Raw genomic sequence first — 27,710 nt, 5'->3', positions numbered from 1 at the left:
AACGTACACAACAACGCAAAAATGATCGCAAAAATGATAATCTCCATAAACAGAAGGCAATGCTACAGCAACGAGTCACCAGGGCAAGAAAGGCATACCAAGATCTGATGAAGGATGCCAATACCAATACCACAAAACTCCAGGAGGCAAAAATGCATCTAGCACGTGCAGAGCAGTGCTTCTGGTTTAATGACTAGGATTTGCGCTTCGAAGGCGATGACGATCATATAAGACCTTTGTCAGTACCGGACCGCTCATGTCTCCCGTACTTAGAAACTGTCTGCTTGATAGCTCTGTTACATTGGAGGTCACCCACAGCCCAGTATTGCATCTACAGGGTACTGGATGCAAGCCACTCATCCGCAGACCTGTGAAGGAGCAGCAGTGGGAACAACATTTATGATCACTGAAATATTTGTCTTAACACTTGCAACAATATGGCCCTCAAACCAGAGATAACATGACCAATTTTACTTTTACTTTGAATGTAACAAATGCCATACTTATGTCCTTATATTGACACCTCGATGCCGCACGTCAGGAAAATCAATGTTGCATACGACCACGCCAGCAGACTTCTCAACGCTCTTGCTGTACGAATAGTTAGCTTCGCATTCTTTCAAGCAGGAATAAGAAATTTGGCTCCAGAAGATACTGGGAGGAGACTTCTCCTCGGATGCATACAAGAGTGTCCGCTTTTGCTTTTCCGATAGATACTATATAGGCCATGTACTTACTCTGTTACATCTGGAATATTAGAAAACTACTTTCCGTTTACTTGACTGAGATTGCATATCTGGAACAGCGTCATGATATTCATTAAGTATCAAGTACAAAACAGCGGCTCAGGCGAGATTGACTCGGTGGCCAGGGGAAGCTCGACTTGGTAACGTGACTTCACGAGAGGACGTTCTCAATACCAGTGCGTATTCAACGGCCTTAACGAACATCATGTTTGGATGCGCTGGATACCATGCTCGGAGAGGATTGTTGTGAGGCTTGTCATTCAGGCGAGACATGGCACCATCGAAGAACTCAGGCAAAGACCAGCTCCCAACATGAAGAGATATAGAGTCCGAGAATGGAGAAGGTGAGCACGGAGTGCCTCCACCGCGGCAGTTAGATCCCCGAAGGAATGGGGGTGTTGAAGACCTTTTCAGTATGAAATGCCGCTCTCTCGTTAAAAAAAGACCCGAGCACGCCCCAGCATGCCGTGCTTCATCGCCATGGCGGCAGGACTGTCTGTGTGGATGAGCACAGGGTCGACTGCAACTGTAGGCTTCCAATCGCCCTTGAGCGAAGTGTTGGGTATGGCTTTATGGACTTCAATACGCTGGACTCGTGCGCCATGGAGGTACACGTGCATAGTCTCAACCTGCTGTGCTTCGACGCCAGGTACGGTGTACCGCACGGTGAACTGTAGGTCAACCACTGAACTAGAGCGGGTTCGGAAGACAGGACCCATACGAAGCTTGATACCGTTGTCCTCGCTGTAAGTAGAGCAAAAGATTTCAGACTCAAATATGTTGATGTACGCTTCATGTGTTGCTAACTGTGATACTACCTGAAAAATGCCGCTCTTGATATCAGCGTTACTTTGTGGCCTATAAGCATTCATGTTATACAAGCATAGAGACAGTACTAACACATCTACACAGTCAGTGCGCCTGTTTTTGAATATTGCCATGTATGGTTGATGATCCTTGAAGCGTTCAAACTAAGTAGAATTAGAATGGTCCCCCATTTGCCTTCTATAGTAGAGATAGTTGGCTCGCTGGCCATACAAGTTGGAAACAAGATGGGAGAATATCATCTGGTCAATGAGGCCTTGGATAGGAGAAGAACTAATTCGAGACTGCAAGGACGAGCGTTCTTTTCTGGACAAGGAGAAACTTGCGCTGTAGGAAACCAGAGACACTTCTCCATAGCTTTGCTTCAGAACATCAATATCCCCTGGAGTTATCGAGTATTCAGCAGTATTGCTACAGTCTCTTCGGCTTGTAGCGAGCATTCAACCCTCCACTAAGAGAATCGCATTCCACATGTAAACATAGGGATCACTTCTATCGTTGCTATGGAGCGAATACATTCAATTCATTAATTGTATCTGTACAGTGGACAGTTCTTCTGTGACAAGCATTTGCTCGACTTCATCCAATGTAGACTTAACAAGTGCAAGTAGATCACTACTGGACCGCCAATTGTGTTCGGAATCCGGCTCTGCAGGGTTGAATTCGACCCAAAGATGATCACCAGGCTGGAGGCGTAGAGTCAAAAGCCGCAAGAACCATATCGCCATGTTCGGTGGGGTATTTCGCAGATGTAGCTCGGAGGGTCGCAGTCAAGTTATGGTGGACGCGAGATATCTTGATGTCCCTGCTGGCAGTAGAGCCAATGGGTCAGCCTGATTCATATGTGTTCCCAGGGGGAAACTTGCACGGAAGTCTCATTTCCTTATCATACACATTGGTGTTCTTCACTGGGAAGACGTGGGCAATATTCAACTGCCCATCTGTTATATCAGCAAGCGTGCTGGTCTGGAGGATCGCGCCTTGTTGGTCAGGTCTGGGAAGTCTCGCACTGCGGATTTTTGGGGGAGAAAGAGCTGGTTGTCCCCCAGCGTGCATCGATGACGGTGTTTAATATATGCCAAAGTAGTGGCTCTGCCCAGTATGAGAATCCGGGAAACAAAACTAACAGTTGAACTTCAGGGGCTCGTCGTAAAACGTCGGTGGAAAACTGATGCAGGATAATGGTACAATGCATAGGTTAAAGTAACAAGCAGTCAGACAGGAAGTAAAGCAATGTTCTACTACATCCAAGCAGTACTTTTAGACGAATCCGATCAAATGGCCTTGGATCGATTCTAGACCATGCTACCAAGCTGTGATAGCTGGGCAAGAAGTGCCTCTCATTCTCTAAGTACTCCTAGTGGTGAGACCGCTGAGGATGGTGTGCTAGTCCAGGCAATATCAGTCCCCCGAGAAAATTTAAGTGCATATCATGGCTCAGTACGATATTAAGTCGATGGCCGTCCTTCACAAAACCAAGTTTCGAAGACAGAAATAACTTATCAACAGTCATACTTACTCTGTATCACTACCAGTCAGAAAGTGATGCCTAAGCATCTTTCGAGCTGAGTGGAATATTTCACAGACGAAGAACCACCATCTCAGCCTCCCAACCTTGGAAGCTGTCAAGGCTCTTGATGCGAGCGAAGTCGAGTCCGAGGTTTGAGTATTCTTCAACTTCGCTGAGCATGATCAAATAGCGTTGTACGGGTCCAGGACAGCCGAATCAGACGGCGTGACCACTTCGTGCTGGCATAGTTCCAGTGCAAGCTGGAGTCCAGGCCCGAGATAAGCCCGGTTGCTCCATGAGCGCTGTCGCGCACTTTTGGTGTCAACAGAGCTTTGCACATCAATGAACGGAAATTCTGACCGCTTCTGAAATGCCATGGGCCACTGGAACAGATGTGCCAGGATCGCATTGTCTCGTATGGTAGTGATCGCCATCAGTTGCCATGATGGCGCCTGCGCGAAGTTCGTGATGTTGGCTGTAAGCGGGCAGTTAGCGCAAGCTGTTGATATGTTCAGTCTGTAACGATACTGTCAGTATTAAGGGGCATGGGTACACAGGTATCTGGGGTTGATTATGTAGGAGATCGGTAACATGATACAGAACTTGCTCACGGAACACAACTTCTACATTACGGGAAGAGACACTACGGTTTCAAGTAATATTATCGAAGTCATCGATTGAATCTAATTTTGTCGTTAAAGTCATAGCATGACATCCATTTGAGCCTATCCTGGCAAAACCGCAGCAAATTTCAGCAAAATCTGGAAGTATGCGCTTATTTCTTGCCACCGGCCTTCTGGGCAGCCTTGGTAACCTTGCCGGTACCGCCCGCGGACTTCTCGACGCTCTTGCTGTTACATCGTTAGCTTCGAATTTAAAATGGGGGAAAAATTGTACGTACATGACTCCTACTGCGACTGTCTGTCTCATGTCACGGACGGCGAAGCGACCAAGAGGAGGGTAGTCGGTGAAGGACTCGACACACATGGGCTTCGAGGGAACCATCTTGACGATGGCGGCATCACCGGACTTGATGAACTTGGGGTTGTTCTCGGTGGACTTGCCGGTACGGCGGTCAATCTTCTCGAGGAGCTCGGAGAACTTGCAGGCAATGTGGGCAGTGTGGCAATCAAGGACGGGGGCATAGCCAGCGCCGACCTGACCGGGGTGGTTCAGGACGATGACCTGAGCGTTGAAGGAGGCAGCGGCCATGGGGGGATCGTTCTTGGAGTCACCGCAAACGTTACCACGGCGAACTTCCTTGACGGAAACGTTCTTGACGTTGAAGCCGACGTTGTCACCGGGGACACCCTCCTTGAGCTGCTGGTGGTGCATTTCAACGGACTTGACTTCGGTGGTGACGTTGGCGGGGGCGAAGGTGACGACCATACCGGGGGAAATGATACCGGTCTCGACACGGCCGACGGGAACAGTTCCGATACCAGAGATCTTGTACACATCCTGGAGGGGAAGACGGAGGGGCTTGTTGGAGGGACGGACAGGAGTCTCGATGGCATCGATGGCCTCAAGGAGGGTCTTGCCGGAGGACTTGCCAGCCTTGGTCTCCTTCTCCCATCCCTTGTACCAGGGGCAGTTGGGGGAGACCTCAAGCATGTTGTCACCGTTGAAGCCGGAGATGGGGACGAAGGGAACAGCCTTGGGGTTGTATCCGACCTTCTTGATGAAGTTGGAGGTCTCCTTGACGATTTCGTTGTAACGATCCTCGGACCACTTGCAGGTGTCCATCTTGTTGAGGGCAACGATGAGCTGCTTAACACCGAGGGTGAAAGCGAGCAGAGCGTGCTCACGGGTCTGGCCATCCTTGGAGATACCAGCCTCGAACTCACCAGTACCGGAGGCAATGATGAGGATCGCGCAATCGGCCTGGGAGGTACCAGTGATCATGTTCTTGATGAAGTCACGGTGACCGGGGGCATCTGCAGATGACAGTTAGTGGACTGTTTTTTGAGGCCAACATATAAAAAGCGATGATATGGCGGCGACTTACCAATGACGGTGACCTCATATCTAGGAGTCTGGAACTTCCAGAGGGCAATGTCGATGGTGATACCACGCTCACGCTCGGACTTGAGTTTGTCAAGAACCCAGGCGTACTTGAAGGAACCCTTGCCGAGTTCGGCGGCTTCCTTCTCGAACTTCTCAATGGTACGCTGGTCGATACCACCGCACTTGTAGATCAAGTGACCGGTGGTGGTCGACTTGCCGGAATCGACGTGGCCGATAACGACGATGTTGATGTGAGCCTTGTCTTCCTTACTGTTAAAGATAGAAGGCACCGGTTAGCCAGCTCGATATGATGGACGGGAAGACTGTTCCACTCACCCCATTGTGACGGTTTGGTTGAACTTGTGTAGTTCTTTGTAAGATACTAGAAAAGTTCTTTGAAAATTGCTCAGGGACTACGGCGGAATGCGTAGAGGTACTTGAGCAAGGAAGAGTTAGTTGAAGGAAGAAGAAGAGAAGAAGAGGAAAGGGTAGGGAAAAAAGGAAGGGAGGGGAAGATATACGTACTGAAGCGGACGAGAGAGGGAAGAGAGAAAAATTTGTGGGAGGGGGAGGAGGGGAAATCCTTATATGGAGGGGCAAGCGAGAAGGCGACTAAGCGGCGGGCTCAAACCCTTGGCGAGCCGCTCTTATCATTGGACATGGAGGGGTAACAGGCCCCACTCTGACTGCAAAAATCTTCACAGGCGGCGGAGTCAGTCCATCTCTGTTTCGCCGTCTTGTGGTCACTTAGGAAGCTGGGAGGCCTTGTTGGGAGTGATATTCTATGGGACGCCACTTTTTTTTTCCTTGGTTCATATCCTTCGGCACCCCGAGTCTGGTTCCACTATCTCGTCCAATTTTTTTTTTTTTTTGCCCTTTGTTTCCTTGTTACTTGGGTGGGAAATGGGAAAAAAATTTTCTATACAGCAAACGTACGGAGTAGTCACTTAGGCTCTAGGTAGTAACCCCTCCCCCTGTACATCCAGTTGTAGTCCACTTTTGGACTGAAAAAACTGGGCATCAACGCAGGGATGGTTCCATTTGATACACTCTCTATCAAGCTATCTCTGATGTAGTTACTACTATGTTGTTCACCAAAACAATACTATCAGTCTTTACTTTAGTACTTCGTAGTCACAGCTCATCCGCTATGACACCGAGGGGCATGTTTTGCATGTTTGCATCCGAACCCCGCAGCAGCTCGTGGTTGTTCTTCCTTACCTCTTTTTGTCCGCTAGCGGGCAACAACACAACTGCTGAGTGCTCACTGTCAGTAATAATAACAGTGGCATGCCTTAGGTTACATAACTACCTCCTGCGTTATTCCATGTACAAGTGGCCCGGTCGAGTGGCGCCCACCTCCAATGTATCCACTAATGGCAAAAAAACGAAAAAAGAAAAAAAAAAGTAAAAAGTAAAAATAAATTATTCCGGAGCTCACGTCTCCCACAGCAACTCAGATCACTCTAAATTTCCGTCACTATCTCACTAGATAGACTAGTTCCAAGATAGGCTTCATATGATGCAAATCGGCTCCATCGCAGGAAATGGTTTTTTTTTTTTTTTTTTTTACTTTGACGGAGTCCTGTACCTTGCCAACTGCCAACTTGCCAACTTGCCACACCTTCGTTCGGCTGCTGAGAGGCTGGATGTTGTTGCCTCCGGTGTCAGAGATAATCAGAAATTTTGTTTGTACCCCTCATCAAATGGACTAGACGGGCTACTCTTCTGGTCGGGCTCCCAACTGGGTTTTCATTCTGAATCAGCTAAATTTGGTAGACCGACACCAGAGCTACCATGGGTTTGTGGTTCTATCCAATCCAGACTCGATGTTCTCTTGTGGCTGCTACCTAGCCTGCTACAGAGCAGGCGGTTAACTATAAAGTTGGCAGTTGTTGATGTTGAAAGCGCCAAAGAAAAGAAAGAAAGATAAAAAAGGTGCGGCTAATTCCTACAATACCTCTACTCTAACTCCGGACCATACTCGATGCAGTCGAGAGCCTAGACAACCTCCATGTAGATAATCAACGTTTATTGAGGGGTATCTTTAGTCTATATGAACAACACATCATCCCAGCAATAAGCAATAACAAAAAAAAAATAGAATAAAGCCTCCACCAGGATAGCGCCGTTTTCACCTTCTCCTTGACCGATGTATGAGTCAAGCAACTTACAACCGCTCCGCAGAAAAAAAAAATTCGAAAATCAGATGAGACAAAAAGATATACTCCGTACTTCCACCGCCATAATCCTGCCCACCCTCTGTAGCGATGACGATCAGTTTTCTCTCCATCGGGCACCACACGTAGTACACTATCAGAGATCAGTTAGCACGGGCGCATACTGCAGGTGCCAGCACAGCTGTGCGGGAACGCAAAACAAAAAGCATGAACCATAACCCACCTTCAGGAATGTAGTCATAGGTTCATCCGCACTCCGAATCTGCAGCTGGAAGAAGTATGCACGATCGCCATTGCAGTCCTCCGCGGGACATTGAGCTGGGACAACGCAAGAACGCATTCAATGTTAGCCCCTTCTCCGTTGCAACACACTTGGACTAGGATGTATCTTCTCTTCCCCGTCTCGCAGTGAGCACTTACTGGCCATGCTATCGGCATTCGCAAACTCTTCCTTGCCGCCAAGCACATCCTCCACCTCCTTCTGCTTCATGATAGTCTTTTCCTGCCGGCCATTCTTCAGGATATGCTGGTAGGGGCAAGTGCGGCACTCGAATCGGTTGACTCCCAGGGGGTAGTCGCGGGTCGGCTCTCCGCGAGAGATGGTCAAGGAATTGCCGCAATTAGGACAGACTGATGATGGTGAAGAATAAACAAGGTCGAGTCAGTTATGGGAGCTCTCTCGTCCAGCAGCTTGTGAGCGGAGGGCCAAAAGAAACTCACATGTCAGCATTTTGAAGTCTTGCGGGGGGATGAATCGGCCTTCCGAATCCTCTGTACAGATAGACGATGCGGGAGAGAGAAAAACGCCTTGCTGAAGCTTCACTTGCACAATCCCGCAGCAAGGGTTTAAGCAATTCTCGATAATTGACGTGCAGATAGCTGCCTGAGGTGTATATCCTTGCTGGCGGAGAGGAAAATCGACGTTTTTGCCGCGCGGCTATACTGCAACGGATAGTGACAACCGCGGATTGGATGCGGGGCAGTTGCAGCGGAGCGGCGCAATGGATAATCCGAGCCGTTGTCCGCAGCAGATTGCAGGCAACAGATAAGTAAGGGGGGGCTTACTGTGCAGGTACATAGTAGAGCAGTACTAGGAAGGACAAACAGAGTCAACATATACTTGTAAGTAGGCGTTCTCTTGTTCAAAAACTTCATATTTTAGATTTGTGTACATGCAGAATATTGCTTCTTTCTCCACCGTTCTGTACATACTCACTTGCTTATAGTTCCTAGTTCCGAGCGTCCCATAACAAGCATCCTTCGGAGATCCTGATACATTGTTCAATTCTACCCCGCATAATACCACGCGACGACAACCAACATTCTTCGAGACATTTCTCAATTGCAATAAGAGATCATCGTGATCTAGAATCGTATCCCGCAGCGACTATTCCTCCCCAACATACCAGAAAATGGCGGACGACGTGAGTGCCCATACCCCGGCTGTCAGCGGCACGGATGGGAACAGGTGAATCTGACCAATTCCCTATAGGGCGCGTCACCCCGCGAGCTGGTCGTCGAGGCCTGCCGCCGCGACCAGCCACATCTGATCGAACAGGTACTGGAGGGCATGAGCGACAAGTCAAACGAGGAGGTAGCCGAGTTCTTCAATGGCGTGACCGACGCGCTGGGAAACCACGCCCTGCACATCTGCGCAATGTACGGAAGCTGTAAGTTCCAACCGCCTCCCACTTCCGGCACAGTCCATTTCACGAGTTGGAGAAAATTAATATCCATTCTTTCTTTTTAAAATTTCCCAGACGACACGATGGACGCCCTCTTCGACATCCAGTACTTCGAATGCGACCCCTTTACCCGCCTGGACAGAGATACCCCGCTGCACACCGCCGTGCGCTTCGCCAACGAAAAGGACCCCGAGTGCGGCCTCGAGATGATCAAGATGATGTGCGAGGCGGGTTGTGACCCGCGTGTGCGCAACAAGCATAACCAGAAGCCCATCGAGCTGGTCTACAATAACCCCGAGATCAAGTCGACGCTGCAGCAGGCGGAATACATCCTAGCCGAGGGGCTGCGGGACGGTGGTGACAATGGGTCGATGCATGATAGTGCCAGTGATAGCGAGTAGGGTTTTGTAGAAGAGAGCGAGCTCGTTTCGGGGCCTTTTTTTTTTTTTTTTTTCTCTTTTTTGTTCTTGGATTTCGGGTATACGACTTTTATGATCATATCCAGCTTCCTACACTTTTACACTTTTGGATCAATAGATTACTGTACTTGTATACTGTCGAGCGTTGTTTCGTGTGGATGCTAGGTAGCAATGTGCAGAGTATTTTGAAGCGATTAATCTGGTTTGAGCTGGCGTTTACACATTCTTACTTTGTCTTATTCGTTAGCAGTTCGATTAAATTTGATATACAGATAAGGTAATTTTGTTTATACTGTGAAAGTTGGTAGTTAAGTAAACTGCTAAATACAGCAGGATTCCATAACACAGCTCTCCAGATATATATGTTAATGGAAGGATGACCACCAGATTCCAACATGTCCACCCACATCAACGTAAAGCATTGGGACTGGAAGAAATGTAAACATAGTAAACTGTACTCAAAAGGGTATCACCATTGAATATAAACAATCAGAAAATACACACAAAAAACCAACACAAAGCCGGGCTCGCCCATCCACACTAATCACTGTCAGCTTCATCATCCGAATCACCACCACGCCTTCGCCTTCGTCTCGATCCCTCCCCATCCTCCTCATAACGGTCCCCGTCTACATCCTCATCCTCTGCTGTCCGCCCTAGCTTTTTAATACCGAGACTCCGCGCCAGCCGAGCCTCGAACTCGCTCATTTGCTGACCCTCCGCAGGCGTTGTGTCATCTCCTTCCACAACGCCCTGGCGGCCGTAGACCTCGCGGACCAGCCCAGCCACGCCCTGCACGCCCACCTCAATCTTGCCTCTCGGGCCCACCAAGTACTCAACGACTTCCTCGCCCCCGTCCATCTCGCGCGTCCGAAGCAAGTATCCTTCCTTGCAGAGCCGCTGCAGAAACCGGTCTGTTCGATCGATAGGAGTAAAGGTATCGGCGTTGGTCCGCTTGAGATAGCGCTCGAGCTTCTGCTCCGGCAACGAGCCGCCGTTCAACGTGATCACAGCGATGATGAAGGAGTATAATCCGGTCAGGGTGCCTTCGAGCGGGGCCTTGGTCGGCGGGAGGATCTCCGGTGTGCGGTACGCGGGCGGAAGCGTAGTCGTGAGGATCCAGGATCTGTTGCTGGCCGATGGCCGATCTGTCCGCTGAGCGGCTGGTTGGGGGGGTGTTGTTAGCTGCTGCTTGTCCCACCCGGAGAAAACCCCAGGGTCAACCCTTACCTCTCCGCTGCTGGATAGTCACCTTCTCCTTCCCCGGTAACTCGCTCAGCTGCATCCCAAACGTCTCGCGGAGCGACTTCTGCGCCATCTCGAAGACAAGCTTGAACTGCCGCGACCCTTGTTCTCCCAGGACTTTGTTGCTGATGTCGGTGCGGCGGACCGGTTGCCGCGACAGCTCGCGAGCGAGCGCCAGCCGCACCAGCTTCTTGACCATCACGTCGAGAGAACTCGGGGCGCGCGCCTCGTCCGAGGCGTCGCCATCGTCGCTTTCCGAGGTCGATGTGCGTCGGCGGGGGTGGCGCGAGTTAATCGGGGTCGAGACGTCGTCTTCATCGGCAGATTCGGGCTGTTGCTCCTAAAAAAAAAAAATAGATGAGTAGAGGCAACAGATTGATTGTTGGGTGATGGGCGACCTACCGCTCGGCGTTTGCGGATCAGAGGCATGGTCTCGGTATGGAGGAAGAAAACAGAGATTGAGAGTTCAGCTATCTGATCAAAGGGATTATTCGGACTTTGTTCAAAAGGTCATATTACAGCGTTACGCAGATGAGATAGCCTGGTAAAGGCAATCGGCGGACAGACGCGTTTGACGCGCCTCAAATTGATAGTGGGACCAGGCGTGATTTATCCGCTTCGGGTAATTGACAGTTCCGCTCTTGGCTCACCCTCTTGGGCTGATAGATCACATGCAAATTTCTTGGAAGGCCGAGAAAATGATCATGCAATTGACAGAAGAGAGATAGAATTCCAAGAAAAATAATATGCCCACCCTTGTCTTTCAATTGTATCCCCTGATATGAGGTCTGTGGTGGATGGCGATGACCATCCCATCGTTCTATCTACATGATTCACACAACATCTGACGATGACGTAGACGATAGTGGGACACCCGTGATAATTTAGAATAGAGTTTCATGAGACAACTTTATGAAAAAGGCCACAACTTGAAGAGCAGGGCAGAATTGTATTGCATTAGGTCTAAGGTTGCCCTAACGGAACCTCAAAAGTTTATATAGGTGGAATTGAGACGAAAGAGACATTCCCTAGTTGTATCCAGTTGCACACCATACCATGGAGAAGGTCAACAGCAGAAAAGCCAGTTTCTCAGAGACAAAGAAGAAAAAAATGGAAAAAAACAAAAAGAAGACGTATACTTTCTAGGTATCAGAACAAGCAGGAACAGCGGGGAGGAAGCAATTCTTGAGTCGGCGTTGACGGGGTCTTAGTTGGCCTTGTCATTGACAGCCTCCTTGGCCTCAGCCTTCTTCTTCTGAAGGACGGAGTTGATATAGGTCAACGATTCTTGGGATAGAATTAAGCCAGTGCTAATGACAGCCTTGCCGCTTGCAACCACGCCGTCACCGCCGCACTTCTTGTACTCCGATCCAAAGGTGTCGTAGACATGGGTCTTCACGTCGCCGGCAAGACGCACAGGGAGATAGGCAGTGTCATAGATTGTTCCCTTGAGTTTGTCCGTATCCTCCTTAATGATAGGGAAGGATGTATCAAGCTTGGTCAAGCCTTGGTCACCAAGAGTGTCGACACGGGCGATGTATGGCGCAACATATCCGTAGGGCTTCGACAGATAAGGAAGGACCGGCTTGGCTAGGCGAGCATAACCTTGATCGGCATACTCCAGCGACTTGGCACCATATTTGTTGCTCTTGAAGACAGCGATCGAGTCTGAGACGACCGGGTATGAGGTCAGGTGCTTGCAGAATAGCGCCATCAGCGACATGTTACACAGACATTTGGTAAGCAGCTCGAGGGAACCTACATCGAGGAAGTGAGAGTGGACCATCTCGCCGTTGACAACTGGCTCAGCCATTGTTCCGTTTTCTGCGTGAGGCATAGGTGCTGCATCCGGTTGATGCCATTGGTTAGTATAAAAATAACGACAGGATGATGAGGCGCGAAAGTACCTTAGGTGAAGTGTAGTAGAAGTATGATAGAGTGATGTAGGCTTCTTGAACACACACACAAAAAGGACGAAAGGGTAAAGAGTAGGTTGCTTAAGGGGAGAACAAGGAAGGGATATATCGAGTACGTTCTTGGAGGGGTTTGACGGAAAGTTTGGGAAAGATAAGAGCACAGGAGGATGACTATATAGAGCAGGTCCAAGGAATGGAAATGCTTCCTCTTAGTCTTAGGTTACGACTTCCGGGAACTTAAGGAGAAACAACTTTCGACACATGCCATTTCAGCAGTCTAGATAATAATAAATAATACCTATAAGATTAGGATCCATAATCGCCATCAAATAGATAGTCAGTGTGTGAAATGTGAATCAGTGTTGAACAAGAAGAGTAGGTAGCCTTTGATTTTCTTACCCTATTTTCCTCAAGCAGGCAGTGGGAGCTTTGAGTTGGCAGCATGTGATAGCGGGCCGAGTTGGTAGAAAACCTCATGGTCAGCGCTAAAGTACTAACGCCATATCATCGGAACAAGGCCTGGATCCCCCCCGGGTGGTTACCGTTATTTCCTTTCCTTGATCGAGGCATCCGAGTCCGAGAATTGGCCATGATCATTCGTCTCCTTCTACCCGAGAACTACGGCTGCACCTAATTTGACCAGGGAGGGCAAACACTGCTTGCTACCAAGAGTTCAAATCTCTCTGTTCAGTCCTCTGCCAGTTCTGCCAACCTTGATGGCTCTGAAGCGAAGTCTTAAGCATACCACTCAATCGTTCAGTTCAAGCCATGGTTCATCACAGACTTCCTTGACAGAAGTCTAAGATTGCGTTATTAGCATGGCAAGCTGCTTGAAAACCCATTAAACTTTTGACGGTAAATAGATATTCTATGGAGAGTATCGATCATAGCAGACGTCTCAGACTACCTATGGAGGGAATAGCATGACGCCTATGAAGGATATTAGCATGTGAATGTGGGTCAATCGCTAAAAAGCTGGGCATAGCATCAAGGTTCTTGATACTCGATAGGTATCTATCTATCCATCTATCTGACTACGGGTAGCATCGCATAGACTATCGACATTCTGCGAGAGTTGAGGCATCACAATAATCATTTATGCAACATTAACTCTTATGAAGTGCATTCATATCGCATATGACAGCGGTTTATTGACTGGGAAGAGTTACAGCAGCAACCAGGGTACTAGGTATTGGACTTATCAGTCAAACCTCCCATCTCCGAACCAGCATACATTTCTCGCCTTTAGGATGGTAGTGAACGAACCAGTATCTAGTAGACTAATAGTAACAGATAACAAGAACAAAATACTGACATTGAATTTTGTCTGCGGAGGCCTCGTTTTAGGCTGGAAAAGGATGTGCATTCTCGGTTTCCCGTCTGATCAGTTGTCTGAGCTCAGCAATCTGAGTTCCACGGATTAGCATTGATATTTCATCTTAAATGCTTAAAAACTTATCGAGACTATCGCAAATATGATTTGTACCTTTGTGCTAAGTACCCTTTCGGAAAGGAATGGTCATATGTAGACTACTCCTTTCATCTTCTCTTTGTAAGAGTCTGCTCCACCAGCTTCGATGCGCCAGTCGGAAGCCTAAGATTTACTTCGGACTGCCTCGTAGACTAAGATTTGTGTTACGTGATCCCAAGCTAACAGAGTGGCACTGCAGGTGATCAATATCACAGTAGTAATCGAAATAGTGATTCATATTTAGACGTTTCATGTGCTCCCATTATCCATTATCCACTATATACTTGAAGAACATAGACTCCATATCATCATATGATTGCCACTGTGCTTCAGAAGGGAACATCAAATCCACGAAAAGAAAATGAATCGCACAAGATCTGAGCTTGAAATAGCATGTGTAAGAACCGTAGGGAGAAAGGAAGTTAATGTCTACAAAATATATACCTCGCAGCTCAACGGCGATCATCCGACAGAGATGCTCTCGAGCTCAATTTGATGGGTGGATCACCTTTGCAACACTAGGCAACTTGGGATTATCTTCGCATTAAGAACGAAGCGCACCCTGGTCTACCTACAGGGAATACGAAGACAGCAATATCAGCATATCTACATTGGTTTTCGTGGACTGGGACGGCCACCAGTACTACAGGGATGGTGTAGCCGAGTACTTGAGGTACATAGTACCTACTGCCATATGCGGCTAGGCACAATCCGTACGAGGGTCTCTTTTCATGTGCATCGATTAAGATGATCGGAAAAACGCATGTTAAAAAAGTGTAGCCTTCATGTGGCTTGCGCTTATTGCTGATTTAGACCAACGTTGCTGACTCTTTCTTCTTCTTCAAACTGTGCTGATTTGCTACTGAGTGTCCGAGGCGTGGCGAGTCGTATGAAAAAAAGAAGATGAATGTGTTCTTTGCCTGCTGCTGAGATATATATGGAAGGCTGCAAAAAAGAGCTTGATTGACATAAGATCGGCGAGGCTTGTGAGGTCTGAAATCGGATAATCCAGTGCTTGGCCGGAAAGCTCAAATTGCGAAACTGGGATCGGTGTTCATACGAGGCGAGAAAGGGGGTTCGAAGACGGCGACAACCTGTCAAACTGGTCAAGGTACCGACGATCCGAGGAAAGTATTGATAAGACAACAGAAGAGAATTGAATTTGTTCATATTTTCATTTCGAGATGGACGCCAGGTCTGAATGGCCGCCCTCGTAAAAAGAAACATGGCCAAGTCTTGGACCTGTACATCGATACATTCCCGGTTCCCGCATTCAGCTATGGTATACTCCCTTCGTTTGATGCCATGCTCATGAACCGAATTTGTTCGATGCCCTTTTTTCCCTCTGATTGCCTCATCTAGAACCTTGCGCGCTCAAACGACAAACGCCCCAAATTACCCCGTTTAGAAACCTGTATAGAGTCTGTCAGCGAAAACCCTCGTACTGCTGATCGAACCCGGGATGTTGCAACATACGCAGAGGAGTGAAGAACCATCTGTTCTTGCCGCTGGTGTATCTGTCCTCGAGAGCCTTCTTGACGTTCTTCTTGGCGTCCTCGCGTGTGGAGACCTCCTTGAAGGTCTCGGGGCTGACGGCACCCTTGAGACCCTCAAGCTCGAGAGTGTAACGGGTGGGCATCAAGTGGTTGTAGTTGACAACCTTGATGAAGGGCTTGATGCGGCTGCGCTTCTCGACCATCTTCTTACCCATGCGGCGGGTGACCTTGAGGGGGTAGCGCTCGATACCGGCGACGATGGCGTAGGGGAAGGGGTGCGCCTTGGAGCCAGTGTCGTTAGGCTGGACAATGACGACCTGTAGATTCGCACAAAAACGGCCCTGGTCAGCACGTCCCTTCAAATAGCTCCCAATCTTCAAAATCCAATCCCAAGTCGTCCCAAATGTCCCATGTATTCAGAACGATTCCATCCCATCTTTTTCTCTCTCTTGACCCTCCACCGAATCGTCTCGTTCCCAATCGTCTTGCCGTCCCATATCGCGAAAAAAACAACGTAGAAAAAGTCTCTGTCGTACCTTCTTACCGGCGTAGCGGCCACGGGTGATGATGGCCACACGGCCCACTTTCATGACTATTTCACCATCCTGTCAGCATATTCTGATACCGAATAACTGGAAAAACTAGAGACGTAGCGGCGATCAACTAACACTTCATGGTGAGCGGCAGCGCAAGGTCGATGGGGTTGGTTGTCGATTGTGCTTCGGTCGTGTTATCGAGGTTCTCCCGCGTTTCGACGTTCTTTTTTTCGCTTGTGAGTAGTGCACGGGAAGGGAGGGTTCAGGGCAAGGCGAGGATTGTGTGCCCCAAGCCCATTGGTCAATTTACCGACAACATGTGACTAGACTGTTTCTGGATATTTTCTCCAACAGGATTAGTGCCCGCAACCTCTCGGACAAACCCCCCATCCCTCACCGCCGGGCAGAACAACCGTCATCATCCATTGTTTACCTGACAACGGGAAAAGAGCTGGTTGCTATGAAGCTAGACGCCAACAGCCTTGATGTGTACAGCGCAGATTGGGCCGGATTGGAGATCGATGCCCCATGAGCTACCACCGTTGTTTCCCAGCGCCAACTCCACTTCCATGTTTCCTCTGCTCCGGCTACTTCAAGTAGTTGCTCTTCTTCCTCTTCCCGAGTAGAGAGGCGACTTAGTAGATTCACTCCTCCGGGTGTCTATCTATCTTATATCACTTGCTCAATTGCTTTTGTCCTTTGTTGTTCTTTGTTGGCTTTGCTCTTTCCATCCTTCCTGCAGCAAGCGCACTTGTCGTTTTCTTCTCCTCTTTGTTCTCACGATTTGATATGCCTTTATGACCTTAATTTTGACGAATCATTCTGCCGCGCATTCCAAAGCCATTGTCATTTTGAAACACATCCCATTTTTTGCGACTGTCAACGAAGATACCCACTAGATTCACATTTTCGAAAAAAAAAGAAGAGTCATCCGAAGACTGCGCAATGCCGTCGTCTCATACTCGTGATGCTTCCCGTGATCGGGAGTTGGTCCTCAGACACCAATCGATCCCCATGTAAGGCGTTGGCACTTCCTTTATTATAGATGGAGTCATAAGGAACTGACAACTGATGCGTGGGAACACAGGTGGGACAGTTCGGACCCTGAACGGGCACCACCCCCGCTGCCGTTGAATCCTGGTTCAACAAGTCCAGCGACCAAGGGCAATGTTTCGCCAGGTATCCAGGCGGTGGCAGCGAACTTCGCGGAGAAGATGAGAGAGAACGCCCCAAGCCCATACACAACAAACGCAATGCCACCAAAGTCACCGGAAAAGTCACTCATCAAAGGGCAATTCCACAAGAGGATGCAGTCATTGCAGAATGCGGACACACGCTCGGAATTCCTTAACTACCTAGAGAACAGGTCACCCGAAAGACCTCTGCGGGCATCGATTATGGAGGGCCCAGCCAGGCCAGAAGAAAAGAGTCCCACCAAGTCGAGCAGTGCCACAGACCGAGAATTGGAGCGGGACCCTCCCAACCTTCTGATTTCCAACCGCTACCTCTCGAAACCTATCCTCGGAGAGAGCACTCCTCCGTCTGCCACTATGTTGGCGCTCCAGACCATGCAATTGCCTGAGGAGGGCGATTCCCCACTAAGAAATTCCGATTCCGACCCCTTCTCGACACCCAAGCGGCCATCTGGGCACAGTCTCGAAACACTATCAACACAGATCATCAGTCTCACCGATATTGCTAGCAATCTCCAACGGGAGATGGCCCAGCTGAGCCGACGTAGCAAAGACAATGCCACGGACCTCATAAGTCTGAAACAAGCCACTAACGCTCGTGATGAAGATATACGGAAAAGCCTGCGTGAATTATCCACAAGTTTAGCCACCAAAATGCTAGATCCTGAAGCTGCCACAAGGTGGGATCTCAGTTCTCTCCTAGGTTCTGAATTGGGTATTAACAACAGGGAATCGGATAGTTCTCCTAGTTCGAGGAAGAGTTTTTCGGCGCCCCGGATGCCGAGCCCTAACCCTTTTGCTGCAGCAATGGAGCGCGAGTTATGCGCATCTCCCACCCCAATTTCGGATGGATCAGCCAGCATTGCATTGCTGGAGAAGGTGCTGCGCGAAATGGCGACCAAGGAAGGCCAAGAGAAGCTCTTGGATCTGGTGGACGAGATCAAATCCCGACCAACGAGTGAAAATACTGACAAGCAAACGGATAGCACCATTACCAAGATGCTGGAAGAGATTCTTGGATTGGTGAAGGAGGAGTCGGAAAGCAAAGCCTTGGTACGTGCGAGAGCTGTTCCGAACCCCAACCGTGACACACCACAGAGAGGGAGCAGCTTCGATGTATCCCTCTCGCGGTCTCCGGACCCCGAACCAGTTTACGCACCCGACATGGAAATGGTCCAGAGCGAAAGCGGTCCTATTGCCGAGCGCCCAAAGCCAGCAGACAATGCCGTTGCCGACGAGATGCTGTCGATCATGAAACGAGTAAAGAACAGCGTCATTGAAGGAGGTGGTATGACCAACGAAGTCAAAGCCTTGGTCCGAGAACTGCGTGGTGAGGTTCTCGGTATGGGAAGGAACCTTGCCCGACAACTTGAAGAGGTCGAGAAGGCTCGCTCGACCGAGGACGATGAGCCCACACCTCCCAGCAAAGAAGAAATATCCGGCATTGTGGAGAGCAGTCTTCAGGAGCTGAAAAATCAAATGGCATTTATCATGAATGAACATCGCCAACATGCCTCCGCCTTGTCAGAATTCCGCTCGGCGTTGGATACCACCGAGATCTATTCCATTGTCAAACGAGTTGTGGAGGAACACAGCATGTCGCAACCTCCCCAGCAACCTGGATTAGAGAAGGATGAGATCCTCGAGACTGTTCGGGAAGCCTGGGAGACATACAAACCCGAGATCGAGCTTCAAAACTTTGGTCTGGAGCGTGACGAAATCCTGGAGTGTCTGACTGAGGGGCTCAAAGCGTATCAGCCACAGCATGAAGAGGCCGTCACTTACGACCAAGTTCTGGCCGCTGTTCAGGCTGGAATCCAGAGTTTTGGGCAGCCACCAACCATCACGAAGGACGAAGTTGCACAAACAGTTCGTGAATGCCTTGAAGAGCATGCTCAGCAGACAGCTGATCGGTCCTTGAATCATGAGCAACTATACGCCATTCGCGATGAGATACTGCAGGCAGTGACCGAATCAGTGGCAACTCAAAGCACCCTCACAAGAGAAAGCCTTGATTCGGGTCTCGGTCGAGATGAGATACTAAGCGCTCTGTCAGAAGGCTTGGAAGCTCATTTTGATACAGCCAAAAAAATCGAACCCGCTCACATCACCAGAGAAGATGTTGCCAATGCCATCAATGACGCGTTTGCAGCTCATGACTCGGCCGTCAGCAAGAATGTCGAGCCAGACGTTTCTCGGGAAGAGATACTGGCTGCGATTGCGGAAGGCCTAGAAAACCAGAACTCCATGATCAGGGAAATCGAACTCAACAAGGAGGATCTGATGGAGGCTATTTCGGCTGGTCTGCAGGAAGCCCTCAGCACTGTGAATCTCAACACTGGAGAGCAGGCCTTGGAGCGTTTCCAGGACCTTCTCCAAGAGATGAAGCAGAATGTCCAGGAGCGTTCCGCCAATGGTGAGAAAGAAACCGTGCAAATGTTGGAAGCGATCAAGGATGGCCTCGGTGCTGTCAGACAGGATGTCGAAGGATTCGTTGCTACTGCGGTCGAAGCATCCGGAAAACATGAGATCATGGACACTGTCAAAGAGGGTTTCCGACTGCTCCATGCCGACATTGAAAAGACTATTACAGACGCAGCATTGACCAATAGCCAACGTGGCAACCCGGATACCCCAGAGCTTCTGGATGCCATGGAGAAGGAATTCGAGCATCTCCGCTCGACCCTAAGCTCGCTTCTCATTCGAAACAACGTTACTGACGATAAAGATGAGATCCTTGACGCCATACGCGATCTCTCCGAGGGCCAAAAAAGCACAGACACCAGCAATATCACAAAGGTCATCAAGGAAGAGTTTGAGAGCGTTCGTGATGCGATGACTATGAGCCTTGTTCCCGTCCAACCAAAACCCGAGAAAGACGAAATCGTTGCGGCCCTTCGCGAGAGTATCGAAGCGTTCCGCGAGGGAAGCAATCAACACAAAGACAGCGGTGACAACGTATCGTTCTCAACCGGTGAGGTTATTGAGGTACTCAATGATGGCGTCACTTCAATCCGAGGTGACTTGGCCAAGCTCCTGGAAAGACCGGTCGAAATTGACCATTCCGAGCTCTTGGACACTCTGAAGGAAGGTCTCAGTAGCTTGAAATCAGATGTCGAAATGCTGCGCCATCCGCAGGATACTGCCAGGGACATGGACACAGCCGACACAGCCATAGGAGGCGAACTGATGCTTGCAAATGAGCCGAATATCAGTGGGGATATTGAGGCCCTAAAGGCCCTCATCTCTCAGCTACAAGTCAAAGTAGAGGCCATAGAAGCTGCCCCACGCATCCCCGAGCCGTCTGAAGATGCATTGAAGAAGGAGCATCTGGACGAGGTCATAGCGGGCCTACACGAACTCCAGAGTTCAGTGGCTGGAATAGTGGCTCGGGACCTACCTGCAGATGACACGATAGTGAAGAAGGAGCACACAGACGCCATCGAAACCCTCCTCCGGAACACGCAGTCGCAGCTTGATGAGTTGAAGTTCCCTGCGGCTGACGAGATTGCCAAAGCGGAGCAACTGGGAAGCTTAGAAATCATTGTCCATGAGACAAAGGAAGCAATCGCGGATCTTTCTGCACGCTTGGAAGCAGAGGGCCCAACAAAATCGGAGATTGGTACTCTGGAAACTCTATTGAAGGACATGTATATTGCTCTTGATGAGCTCAAGAGCAAAGATTCGGATGGGGAGACCGACACCGAGAAGCTGGTCAAGTCGGATTTACAGACAGTAGAGGCCATGATCTTTGATGTCAAATCTCAGCTCGAACAGTTGAAACTCCCTGATGTCGAGACGCTACCTACGAAGACCGAGATCCAGGACCTGTCAATTCTTATCACCGAATTCAGGGACAAGGTCGAGGCCGAAAACGACCTGACTGCTCAAGGATTTGACGCCAGAAAGACCGAGCATGCCGGGCTCGCAGAGAAAATCGATGAAGCAAGAGCTGTGGTCGAGGGACTCGGTGACGAGCTGAAGAGTAAGCTGGATGGAAGCTCCGAGGGGCTTGCTGAGCTTAAGCAACTGCTTGAAGGCTTGGCTGCTTCGGCGGAAACTTTCAGCACCGTTGAAAGCATCCACGAACTTACCGAGCTCATCAATCGCGAATTCGAGCGCGTCCGTGGCGAGCAGGATGCCAGCAAACTGGAGATGGAGGAGCGTGATGCAACTGCCCTCGTCAAACACGATCAGTCTCGGGCCGCCATCATTGTCGAGCTGGGTGCGAAGATCGATGAGAAACTTGGTGAAGTCATGGCAAAGTACGATGAAGTTCACTCTGCTATGGGAACGAAGTTTTCTGAAACCGAGGAACGCGACAATGCGCATCTGGAGGCTCTTACCGACACCAAAGCCCTTGCTGAAGACATCAAGCTTGTCATTGGTGCTATGGGTGACAGCGTCAACGAGACGTGTGAACGCATCAGTGTGGACACGAAGGCTTTCTTTGAGAAGGTCGGCGAGTCATACAGCAAGATTGAAGAGATGCACCATGAGGCTAAAACCCACCAAGAGCAAACACGCTCTGACTTTGAGCGAGCAGTGGCTGCCACGGACCGTGTTGAGAGCAAGCTGCACGAATTCCATCCTCAGGTCTTGGAATCAATCCAGGAAATCCTCGCCATTGTTGGAAAGCACTACGACCATTCTCAGCAGGCGACGAAGGATATCAAGATGGATCTTTCCATCCTGCCTTCAACTATTCCATCAATGTTTCCTGCGCTTCCACCCCCCGAGCCGGAAAAGTACGATGATACTCAAGTCCGTCAGAAGCTCGACAACCTTCTGGAACATGCAAAGAATGAGAAGGTCAAGGAGGCTCTCGATATTCTTGTTGAGCGGGTGACAAACAACCAGGTCCATGAGAAACTCGACGAATTGTTAACCCAGACTACGAGTACGAATGCTCAAGTCTACGACAAGTTGAGTGAGCTCCTTGATCATGCAACGAACACGAATGGACCAATTCACGAAAAGCTGGATACCCTTCTGGACCACGCAACAAATACCGATCAATCGGTCACGCAAATGATGAAGTTAGACGAGATGCACAAGGATATCATGGAGACTTCACGCAAGATGAACGAGATGTTTGCAGCTCAGACGGCGCTTGTGGCCGAGGACACGGAGCGCAGGCGCCGAGAGGCGGAAGAAGCGGCGATTGCGCTGGAGAGGAGAAACGCGCAAAAGGAGCAGGTGGAGTCCGAAATCATCACTCTCAAGGAAGAAAAGGATTCTCTGCTGGCCATGTTTCATACCTTGAAATCTGAGAAGGAAGACCTTGTCAAGCAGAATACCAAGCTTAGCAAGGAGCTTTCCAGCTTGGAAATGGCACTTGAGCTCCGCCATGAGGAGATGCAGGTCATGGAGGACCGTGCTGAAAGCCTCGAAAAACGAATCCTGGAAGGCGTTCTTGATCATGCACGGAGCGTGCTTATCAACCGGCCGAGAGGCTTGCAGAGCCTGAACATGAAAAAGGCGCGTGGCGGCCGCTCCCGGGGACCTAGTACTACCAGCAATGCTAGTACTGCTCGAGACGCTCGGAGTATCGTTGGCAGCAGCGTCGGAATGGCATTGAAGAAGCGAGCTCCGGCCTCCTCACAGGCGGGATCCGGCTCCCCATCCACGACAAGCAAAGAGCGAAGAATCCTCAGTCTCAGCAATGTTACCGGCAATCGCGGCGTGCCCGACCGTCGAGCGAGTGCCAGCAGCGGCTTTACTAATCTAAAGCGAAGTCATTCCGTCAAGTCCAACAGTTCACTGCGAAAAGCCTCCTGGGGTGGTCGAAGCTCCATGGCCAATAAAGAGAACGAAACGTTCCCTGAGGAGGACGAGAACCAGAGCGGGGACGAGAGCGATACTGGCACGGAGCGCAGGACTAGCTACACTGGAACTTATGCTGACAGCATGGTGTACGGAACTGGAAGTGTGGTTTCTGCCGACGATCGACGAGTGAGCGCTGCCAGTTCCACGAACTTGTCCACTGCGGGCTCGCGCTCCCCTGCAGATGACCATGAAGCTATTGGAGAACAGCACGACGATGATCTATCCGAGTCTAGCGATGATGCTCAGACGACCAAGGGGAATGAGTCGGAGGACGATCAGCTGACCGAAAATGCGGTTGACCTCGAATCAACAAAGATGGTGCTCTATGGCCAGCATAGTGACAGCGGGATTGGCACCGAGATTGCAAGCACAGTGGGCTGACCTAGTTAGCTGTGCCCTTGACCGCTCCATGCAACATTATTGATTCCTTGCTTCTCTGCATCAACGGTCGATTACGATCCATACAACCCTCTCCTTTGTATGTGTCGAACCATGCTTCCAGTCCCCGGATTTGCAATAACCCTGTGTTGAAGACTTTTCTTTTGTACTCTCCTTTGTTTGTCGTTCATACCTCGAATTGTCTATGTTCTGTATGGGAGTCATGATACATGCATTTTTCCATAGTACATAGTTTTGATCATGAGTCCAATGACATGAATAATCTCTCCTTTAATCCTGTAAACTTATCATGCAGCAGTTTATCCAATACTACAAGTAGAGTGCCTGACCGTACTTTGGAGAGTAGGCTGAAATCGACACCTGAGGCAACAGGTCGCTTGACAGCGGACAACATCACCTGATTGGTCACACGAAGCAGGCGCCCCCAACACTTTCTCCCGCCAACTGCGACAAGCCTGACGAATCAGGCATCACAAGGCACACGACCAACCGAGGCGCTTCTTGTATCGTTGTCTTGGAACAGGTCAACAGTGCATAATTATTAGGTATCCTACTCCCCCTGCGCCATATTCCTCGCTTTTCTCCTGCATTATGGCCTGTCTAGAGGCGCTCTAAATGACCTGTTGCCTGTTTTATTAAAAACATTTCGATACCAGCCGGAACTGATCTCCCTCTCTCCGTTATAGGGGAGACTGACATAGCTCCCTAGGCAGCTACGGAGTAGTCTTCACCACTCCCCTTTACTTCTACGAGAGCGTTCTTTGTTCCCTCTCTTGCTGAGGGTAGCTCCTAAGCATGTTGGATCCTCTTCCACCGTCGCCCAAATGGCTGCGAGATGCGGTTGAGCCGTGGGCCGTGTATCTCAATATCCCCGCCGTGACCGATCATGTCCACGAGATCATCGCTGCCTTCGCATTTTACCAGTTCATCCACTCATGCCTGTCGCCATGGCTATCTCCGATACTCTTCCCACGTCACTACCCGAAGCTCAATAGACGGACGAAGCTTAACTGGGACGTCCATGTTGTGTCTCTGGTGCAGAGCGTGCTCATCAATGCGGTAGGGTTATGGGTTTTGTTTGTGGATGAAGAGCGGAAGTCGATGACAACGGCGGAGCGGATATATGGGTATACAGGGGGATGCGCGCTCGTCGCGGCGTTGGCAACGGGATACTTCATCTATGATCTGTATATCAGTACGGTCTATCTGAAGATGTTCGGTGTTGGAATGCTGTTCCATGCTGTCAGTGCCTTGTGGGTTTTCAGCTTTGGATTTGTGAGTGATTGTCCCATTACTTTTGTTCTTTTGCTTGGAAATCGTCAAATTGCCAGACAAAATGGTGTCAGAGATCTAACAAGACATATTTCCCTGCAGAGACCTTTTGTCAACTACTACTCCCCCGTCTTCATCCTCTACGAACTCTCCAGCCCCTTTCTCAACATGCACTGGTTCTTGGATAAAGTCAATATGACCGGCAGCAAGTTTCAGTTGTACAACGGTATCTTGCTGTTGGCTGTCTTCTTCAGCTGCCGCCTAATCTGGGGCACCTGGCAGTCCGTCCTGGTGTACCAGGACATGTGGTACGCCCTCAAGCAGAGCTGGTCTGCATCGACGTCCCCCGCCCTGAACCCCGTCGACATCACCGCAGACGTCTTCCAGATCCGCGACGGGTCCCTCTGCGTCAACCAGGCCTGCGCAAGAGCCCAGGCCGAGATCTCCAAGTTCTCCCGCTACACCGCCGGCGGTGTGCCCACCTGGCTGGTCGTGACGTACGTCGTCTCAAACCTCGTCCTCAACACCCTCAACTTCTACTGGTTCACGAAGATGATTGATGCCGTCCTCAAACGCTTCCGCAAGCCTGCGGCAAAGAAGGAAGATGCGCAGACTGTCGTCATCGAGGCGGCTGGCAAGCTGGAGCAGGAGGAAGGTGCCTTCACCACTGGTGACCTCGCCGGCGAACCAATTGCATCGGCCGTGGATGCCGGTCTCACTGATGAGTTGCGGAAGAGGAAGGCTGATCCGACCATTGTAGCTCGCTCTTGAATGAGTCCTGTTTGCGGCGGCTCATTCTTCAACTGTGGTTAATCATTTATGTGCCATCGCGATGCTTGACGGAGATCGCTAATCAGTTTGGTTTACTTATTCCTAGCATTCGTACCGCTTAGTGCAGCGGACATTATTCCTAATTTCGGTCTGATTGATAGTCAGTCACTTTCTGGGAATCTTTCAGTCACAATACTCAGAACCATCACTTTTACTTTCTTGATCTGTTTGTGGTTACAGTGCAGAGCGTCATTTGATCGTTTTCATTTCAGCTCATTTAGGTTATTTGAAGAGTTCAAACGGTGAAATATTGTATTGTTCTCCAATGACAGGCTCTGAACTACTACTAAGATGAAATAAGTAAAAGCATTCCCAACCAAACACCATCCGAGCGCCTCCTTCACAAGCTAGTCAATAGAAATAAAAAGCAGAACATCACTGCACATTTACCGCGCCGCCGCAGCCTCGGGTTTAGCAAGCATATATCGCACAGCCTCCCTGGCCACCGTGGTATCCCACACGCTCTCGGCCCCTCCGCGTCGGAATTCCGGTCCGCTACCGTCCTCGCCGCCGCCGCGAGTCGCCTCGCCAAGAATGGTCTCCAAGTCCCTGCGCTGCGAGTTAACCCAGCGGCGCACGAAGGTGGCAGGGTCTTTGCTCAGAGCGGTGAAGAAAGAGTGCTTGGCTCTCGAGTGGGTCAGCGCCTGCACAATGAGCGCCACTTGGTCGTCCAGGGCGGCAATCTGTCGCAATCCCGCTGTATATTGCGGGTTCTGGGTCAGAGCGAGCATCTTGGCGCGGAGAGGGTCTTCCACGGCGACCTGGATGTCGTAGACTGTTGGGGTGGGATCCTTCTGGAAATCTTCGTCAACACGGATGGTGTACGGGAGCTTGATGGGGCCTAATGGGCTGGTGTGAGGGCCAATGTTTTCAGGGATTTGAGGGAAGAACATTTGGTCTCGGCCGAAGATCTGATCAAATTAATTCAGGTTAGATAAATTCAATGCCAGTGGGTTGTACCCGGACATACCGATCGTAGGCGATGGTCACAACGGACCAGCCGCTTCTCCTCGTCTTCTTGTAGCCCCATTGCCCGGATATAATCCCAGATACCCAGGACAATACCGCTTCGGGTCTCTTCTTCGACGTCTAGGACCTCGGCCAGCTCCTTGCTCAGCTTATAGCGTTCGGGAGCCTCGTCGCGGACTAGACTGATGGTGACGTTCAGGTTCTCCTGAGACGCACGAGAGAAATTCAAGGAATCAAAGTCTGCAGTTGGAGGAAGAGAGACAGCATTTGCCGGCAACTGCGGTTTGACCCAGCTGATCGTCTTGGTCTCCTCCGGATTGGCAGACGGAGACTTGTCAAAGTCAATGGTAATCGACTTGAAGAACTGCGAGAATCGCTGCTTTGACCGCTTGGAAGCAGCTTTCTTGCCCTTCTCCGTGTTCTGCCCATCCTGCTCCATAGCATCGCCATTCGCTTCCGCGTTGTCGCCTTCGTCTTCGCTGTCCTCGGAAGCAGATGGGTCGGCGTTGTCGTCCAAGAGTCTACCCTCAATCCTCACTTTGTAACGCCCAGAGCCAGGATTGCTCCCGGGAGCGGTTCCATTCTGTCCCGCGCCAGCCTGCCAAGGTTGATTCTCTACGGTATTGGAGATCCAGATGCGCATCGTCCGGTACTTCTTGACGGTCTTGCTGATCGAGTCCTGGATATCCAACCTCTTCCGAACGATAGCGGCGTCCAGCCGCTTTTCAACATCGCGCAGGTTCTTGTATTGTTGTACACCTTCACCAACAACCACGTCTTCGATGCCATCCGGAATGTTCTTATCGGTGGGCTTGCGACTACGACGCAGCGCGGCATCGTTGGGGTGCGGCATGTTGCGCTGAGGAGGGATGTACTGGGGCGGAACAGCGTGCTGGGGCATTGGTACAGGCATCGCAGGTCCTAGTTGCACGACTGGAGGTTAGAGGATGCCCAGATTTTAAGGTTTGCCGGAGTCAAGGGAGATGGGGCAAACCTACCTGGTGCTGGAGGTCCGCGACGAGGCGTGGCAGGAGATCGTTGGGCGCCTTGCGGGAACCCGCGGGCATAGTTGGGCTGCATATTCATTCGCGTATCGAGTAAGACACACGGAGATCGAATAGTTCGGTTGGAATCAAATATGATCCTGAGGTGAATCGTTGGATATCTGGATGAACATGGAT

At 50.1% G+C, this 27,710-nt stretch overlaps 9 protein-coding genes across 9 annotated transcripts, besides 3 other annotated features; 3 read left to right on the top strand and 6 right to left on the bottom strand.

The window, feature by feature from the left end:
- Positions 1 to 3,856: 3,856 nt before the first annotated feature.
- On the bottom strand, positions 3,857 to 5,429 carry ACLA_028450 (translation elongation factor EF-1 alpha; the record flags this gene model as incomplete). Its single annotated transcript, XM_001269545.1, has 4 exons — positions 3,857 to 3,932; positions 3,983 to 5,018; positions 5,090 to 5,358; positions 5,425 to 5,429. The coding sequence occupies 4 exons, from the start codon at positions 5,427 to 5,429 to the stop codon at positions 3,857 to 3,859; spliced, it is 1,386 nt and encodes a 461-aa protein (XP_001269546.1).
- A 1,210-nt stretch (positions 5,430 to 6,639) lies between these two features.
- Positions 6,640 to 6,659: a microsatellite.
- A 21-nt stretch (positions 6,660 to 6,680) lies between these two features.
- Positions 6,681 to 6,709: a microsatellite.
- A 656-nt stretch (positions 6,710 to 7,365) lies between these two features.
- Positions 7,366 to 7,998, bottom strand: ACLA_028440 (DNA-directed RNA polymerase III core subunit RPC11; the record flags this gene model as incomplete). The annotated part of the gene is made up of 4 exons (XM_001269544.1): positions 7,366 to 7,401; positions 7,492 to 7,586; positions 7,689 to 7,898; positions 7,989 to 7,998. The coding sequence occupies 4 exons, from the start codon at positions 7,996 to 7,998 to the stop codon at positions 7,366 to 7,368; spliced, it is 351 nt and encodes a 116-aa protein (XP_001269545.1).
- A 682-nt stretch (positions 7,999 to 8,680) lies between these two features.
- On the top strand, positions 8,681 to 9,354 carry ACLA_028430 (ankyrin repeat-containing protein ANK1; the record flags this gene model as incomplete). Its single annotated transcript, XM_001269543.1, has 3 exons — positions 8,681 to 8,692; positions 8,761 to 8,938; positions 9,029 to 9,354. The coding sequence occupies 3 exons, from the start codon at positions 8,681 to 8,683 to the stop codon at positions 9,352 to 9,354; spliced, it is 516 nt and encodes a 171-aa protein (XP_001269544.1).
- A 35-nt stretch (positions 9,355 to 9,389) lies between these two features.
- Positions 9,390 to 9,416: a microsatellite.
- A 496-nt stretch (positions 9,417 to 9,912) lies between these two features.
- On the bottom strand, positions 9,913 to 11,046 carry ACLA_028420 (MAGE domain-containing protein; the record flags this gene model as incomplete). The annotated part of the gene is made up of 3 exons (XM_001269542.1): positions 9,913 to 10,535; positions 10,603 to 10,957; positions 11,020 to 11,046. 3 exons carry the CDS (start codon positions 11,044 to 11,046, stop codon positions 9,913 to 9,915), a joined length of 1,005 nt encoding a protein of 334 aa, XP_001269543.1.
- Positions 11,047 to 11,824: 778 nt separating this feature from the next.
- Positions 11,825 to 12,454, bottom strand: ACLA_028410 (putative pathogenesis associated protein Cap20; the record flags this gene model as incomplete). The annotated part of the gene is made up of 2 exons (XM_001269541.1): positions 11,825 to 12,313; positions 12,380 to 12,454. 2 exons carry the CDS (start codon positions 12,452 to 12,454, stop codon positions 11,825 to 11,827), a joined length of 564 nt encoding a protein of 187 aa, XP_001269542.1.
- Positions 12,455 to 15,430: 2,976 nt separating this feature from the next.
- On the bottom strand, positions 15,431 to 16,090 carry ACLA_028400 (60S ribosomal eL27 domain-containing protein; the record flags this gene model as incomplete). The annotated part of the gene is made up of 2 exons (XM_001269540.1): positions 15,431 to 15,817; positions 16,037 to 16,090. The coding sequence occupies 2 exons, from the start codon at positions 16,088 to 16,090 to the stop codon at positions 15,431 to 15,433; spliced, it is 441 nt and encodes a 146-aa protein (XP_001269541.1).
- An 891-nt stretch (positions 16,091 to 16,981) lies between these two features.
- On the top strand, positions 16,982 to 23,439 carry ACLA_028390 (uncharacterized protein; the record flags this gene model as incomplete). The annotated part of the gene is made up of 2 exons (XM_001269539.1): positions 16,982 to 17,052; positions 17,133 to 23,439. The coding sequence occupies 2 exons, from the start codon at positions 16,982 to 16,984 to the stop codon at positions 23,437 to 23,439; spliced, it is 6,378 nt and encodes a 2,125-aa protein (XP_001269540.1).
- Positions 23,440 to 24,252: 813 nt separating this feature from the next.
- Positions 24,253 to 25,500, top strand: ACLA_028380 (TLC domain-containing protein; the record flags this gene model as incomplete). Its single annotated transcript, XM_001269538.1, has 2 exons — positions 24,253 to 24,732; positions 24,832 to 25,500. 2 exons carry the CDS (start codon positions 24,253 to 24,255, stop codon positions 25,498 to 25,500), a joined length of 1,149 nt encoding a protein of 382 aa, XP_001269539.1.
- Positions 25,501 to 25,946: 446 nt separating this feature from the next.
- On the bottom strand, positions 25,947 to 27,609 carry ACLA_028370 (SWIB/MDM2 domain-containing protein; the record flags this gene model as incomplete). Its single annotated transcript, XM_001269537.1, has 3 exons — positions 25,947 to 26,471; positions 26,531 to 27,450; positions 27,528 to 27,609. 3 exons carry the CDS (start codon positions 27,607 to 27,609, stop codon positions 25,947 to 25,949), a joined length of 1,527 nt encoding a protein of 508 aa, XP_001269538.1.
- Positions 27,610 to 27,710: the final 101 nt, after the last annotated feature.

The sequence above is a fragment of the Aspergillus clavatus genome, genomic scaffold (genome assembly GCF_000002715.2).
Source record: "Aspergillus clavatus NRRL 1 1099423829805 genomic scaffold, whole genome shotgun sequence".
In the NCBI taxonomy this organism is placed as follows: domain Eukaryota; kingdom Fungi; phylum Ascomycota; class Eurotiomycetes; order Eurotiales; family Aspergillaceae; genus Aspergillus; species Aspergillus clavatus.
The sequence above is the reverse complement of the archived record's forward strand: the minus strand, read 5'-3'. Positions and strand labels throughout refer to the sequence as shown.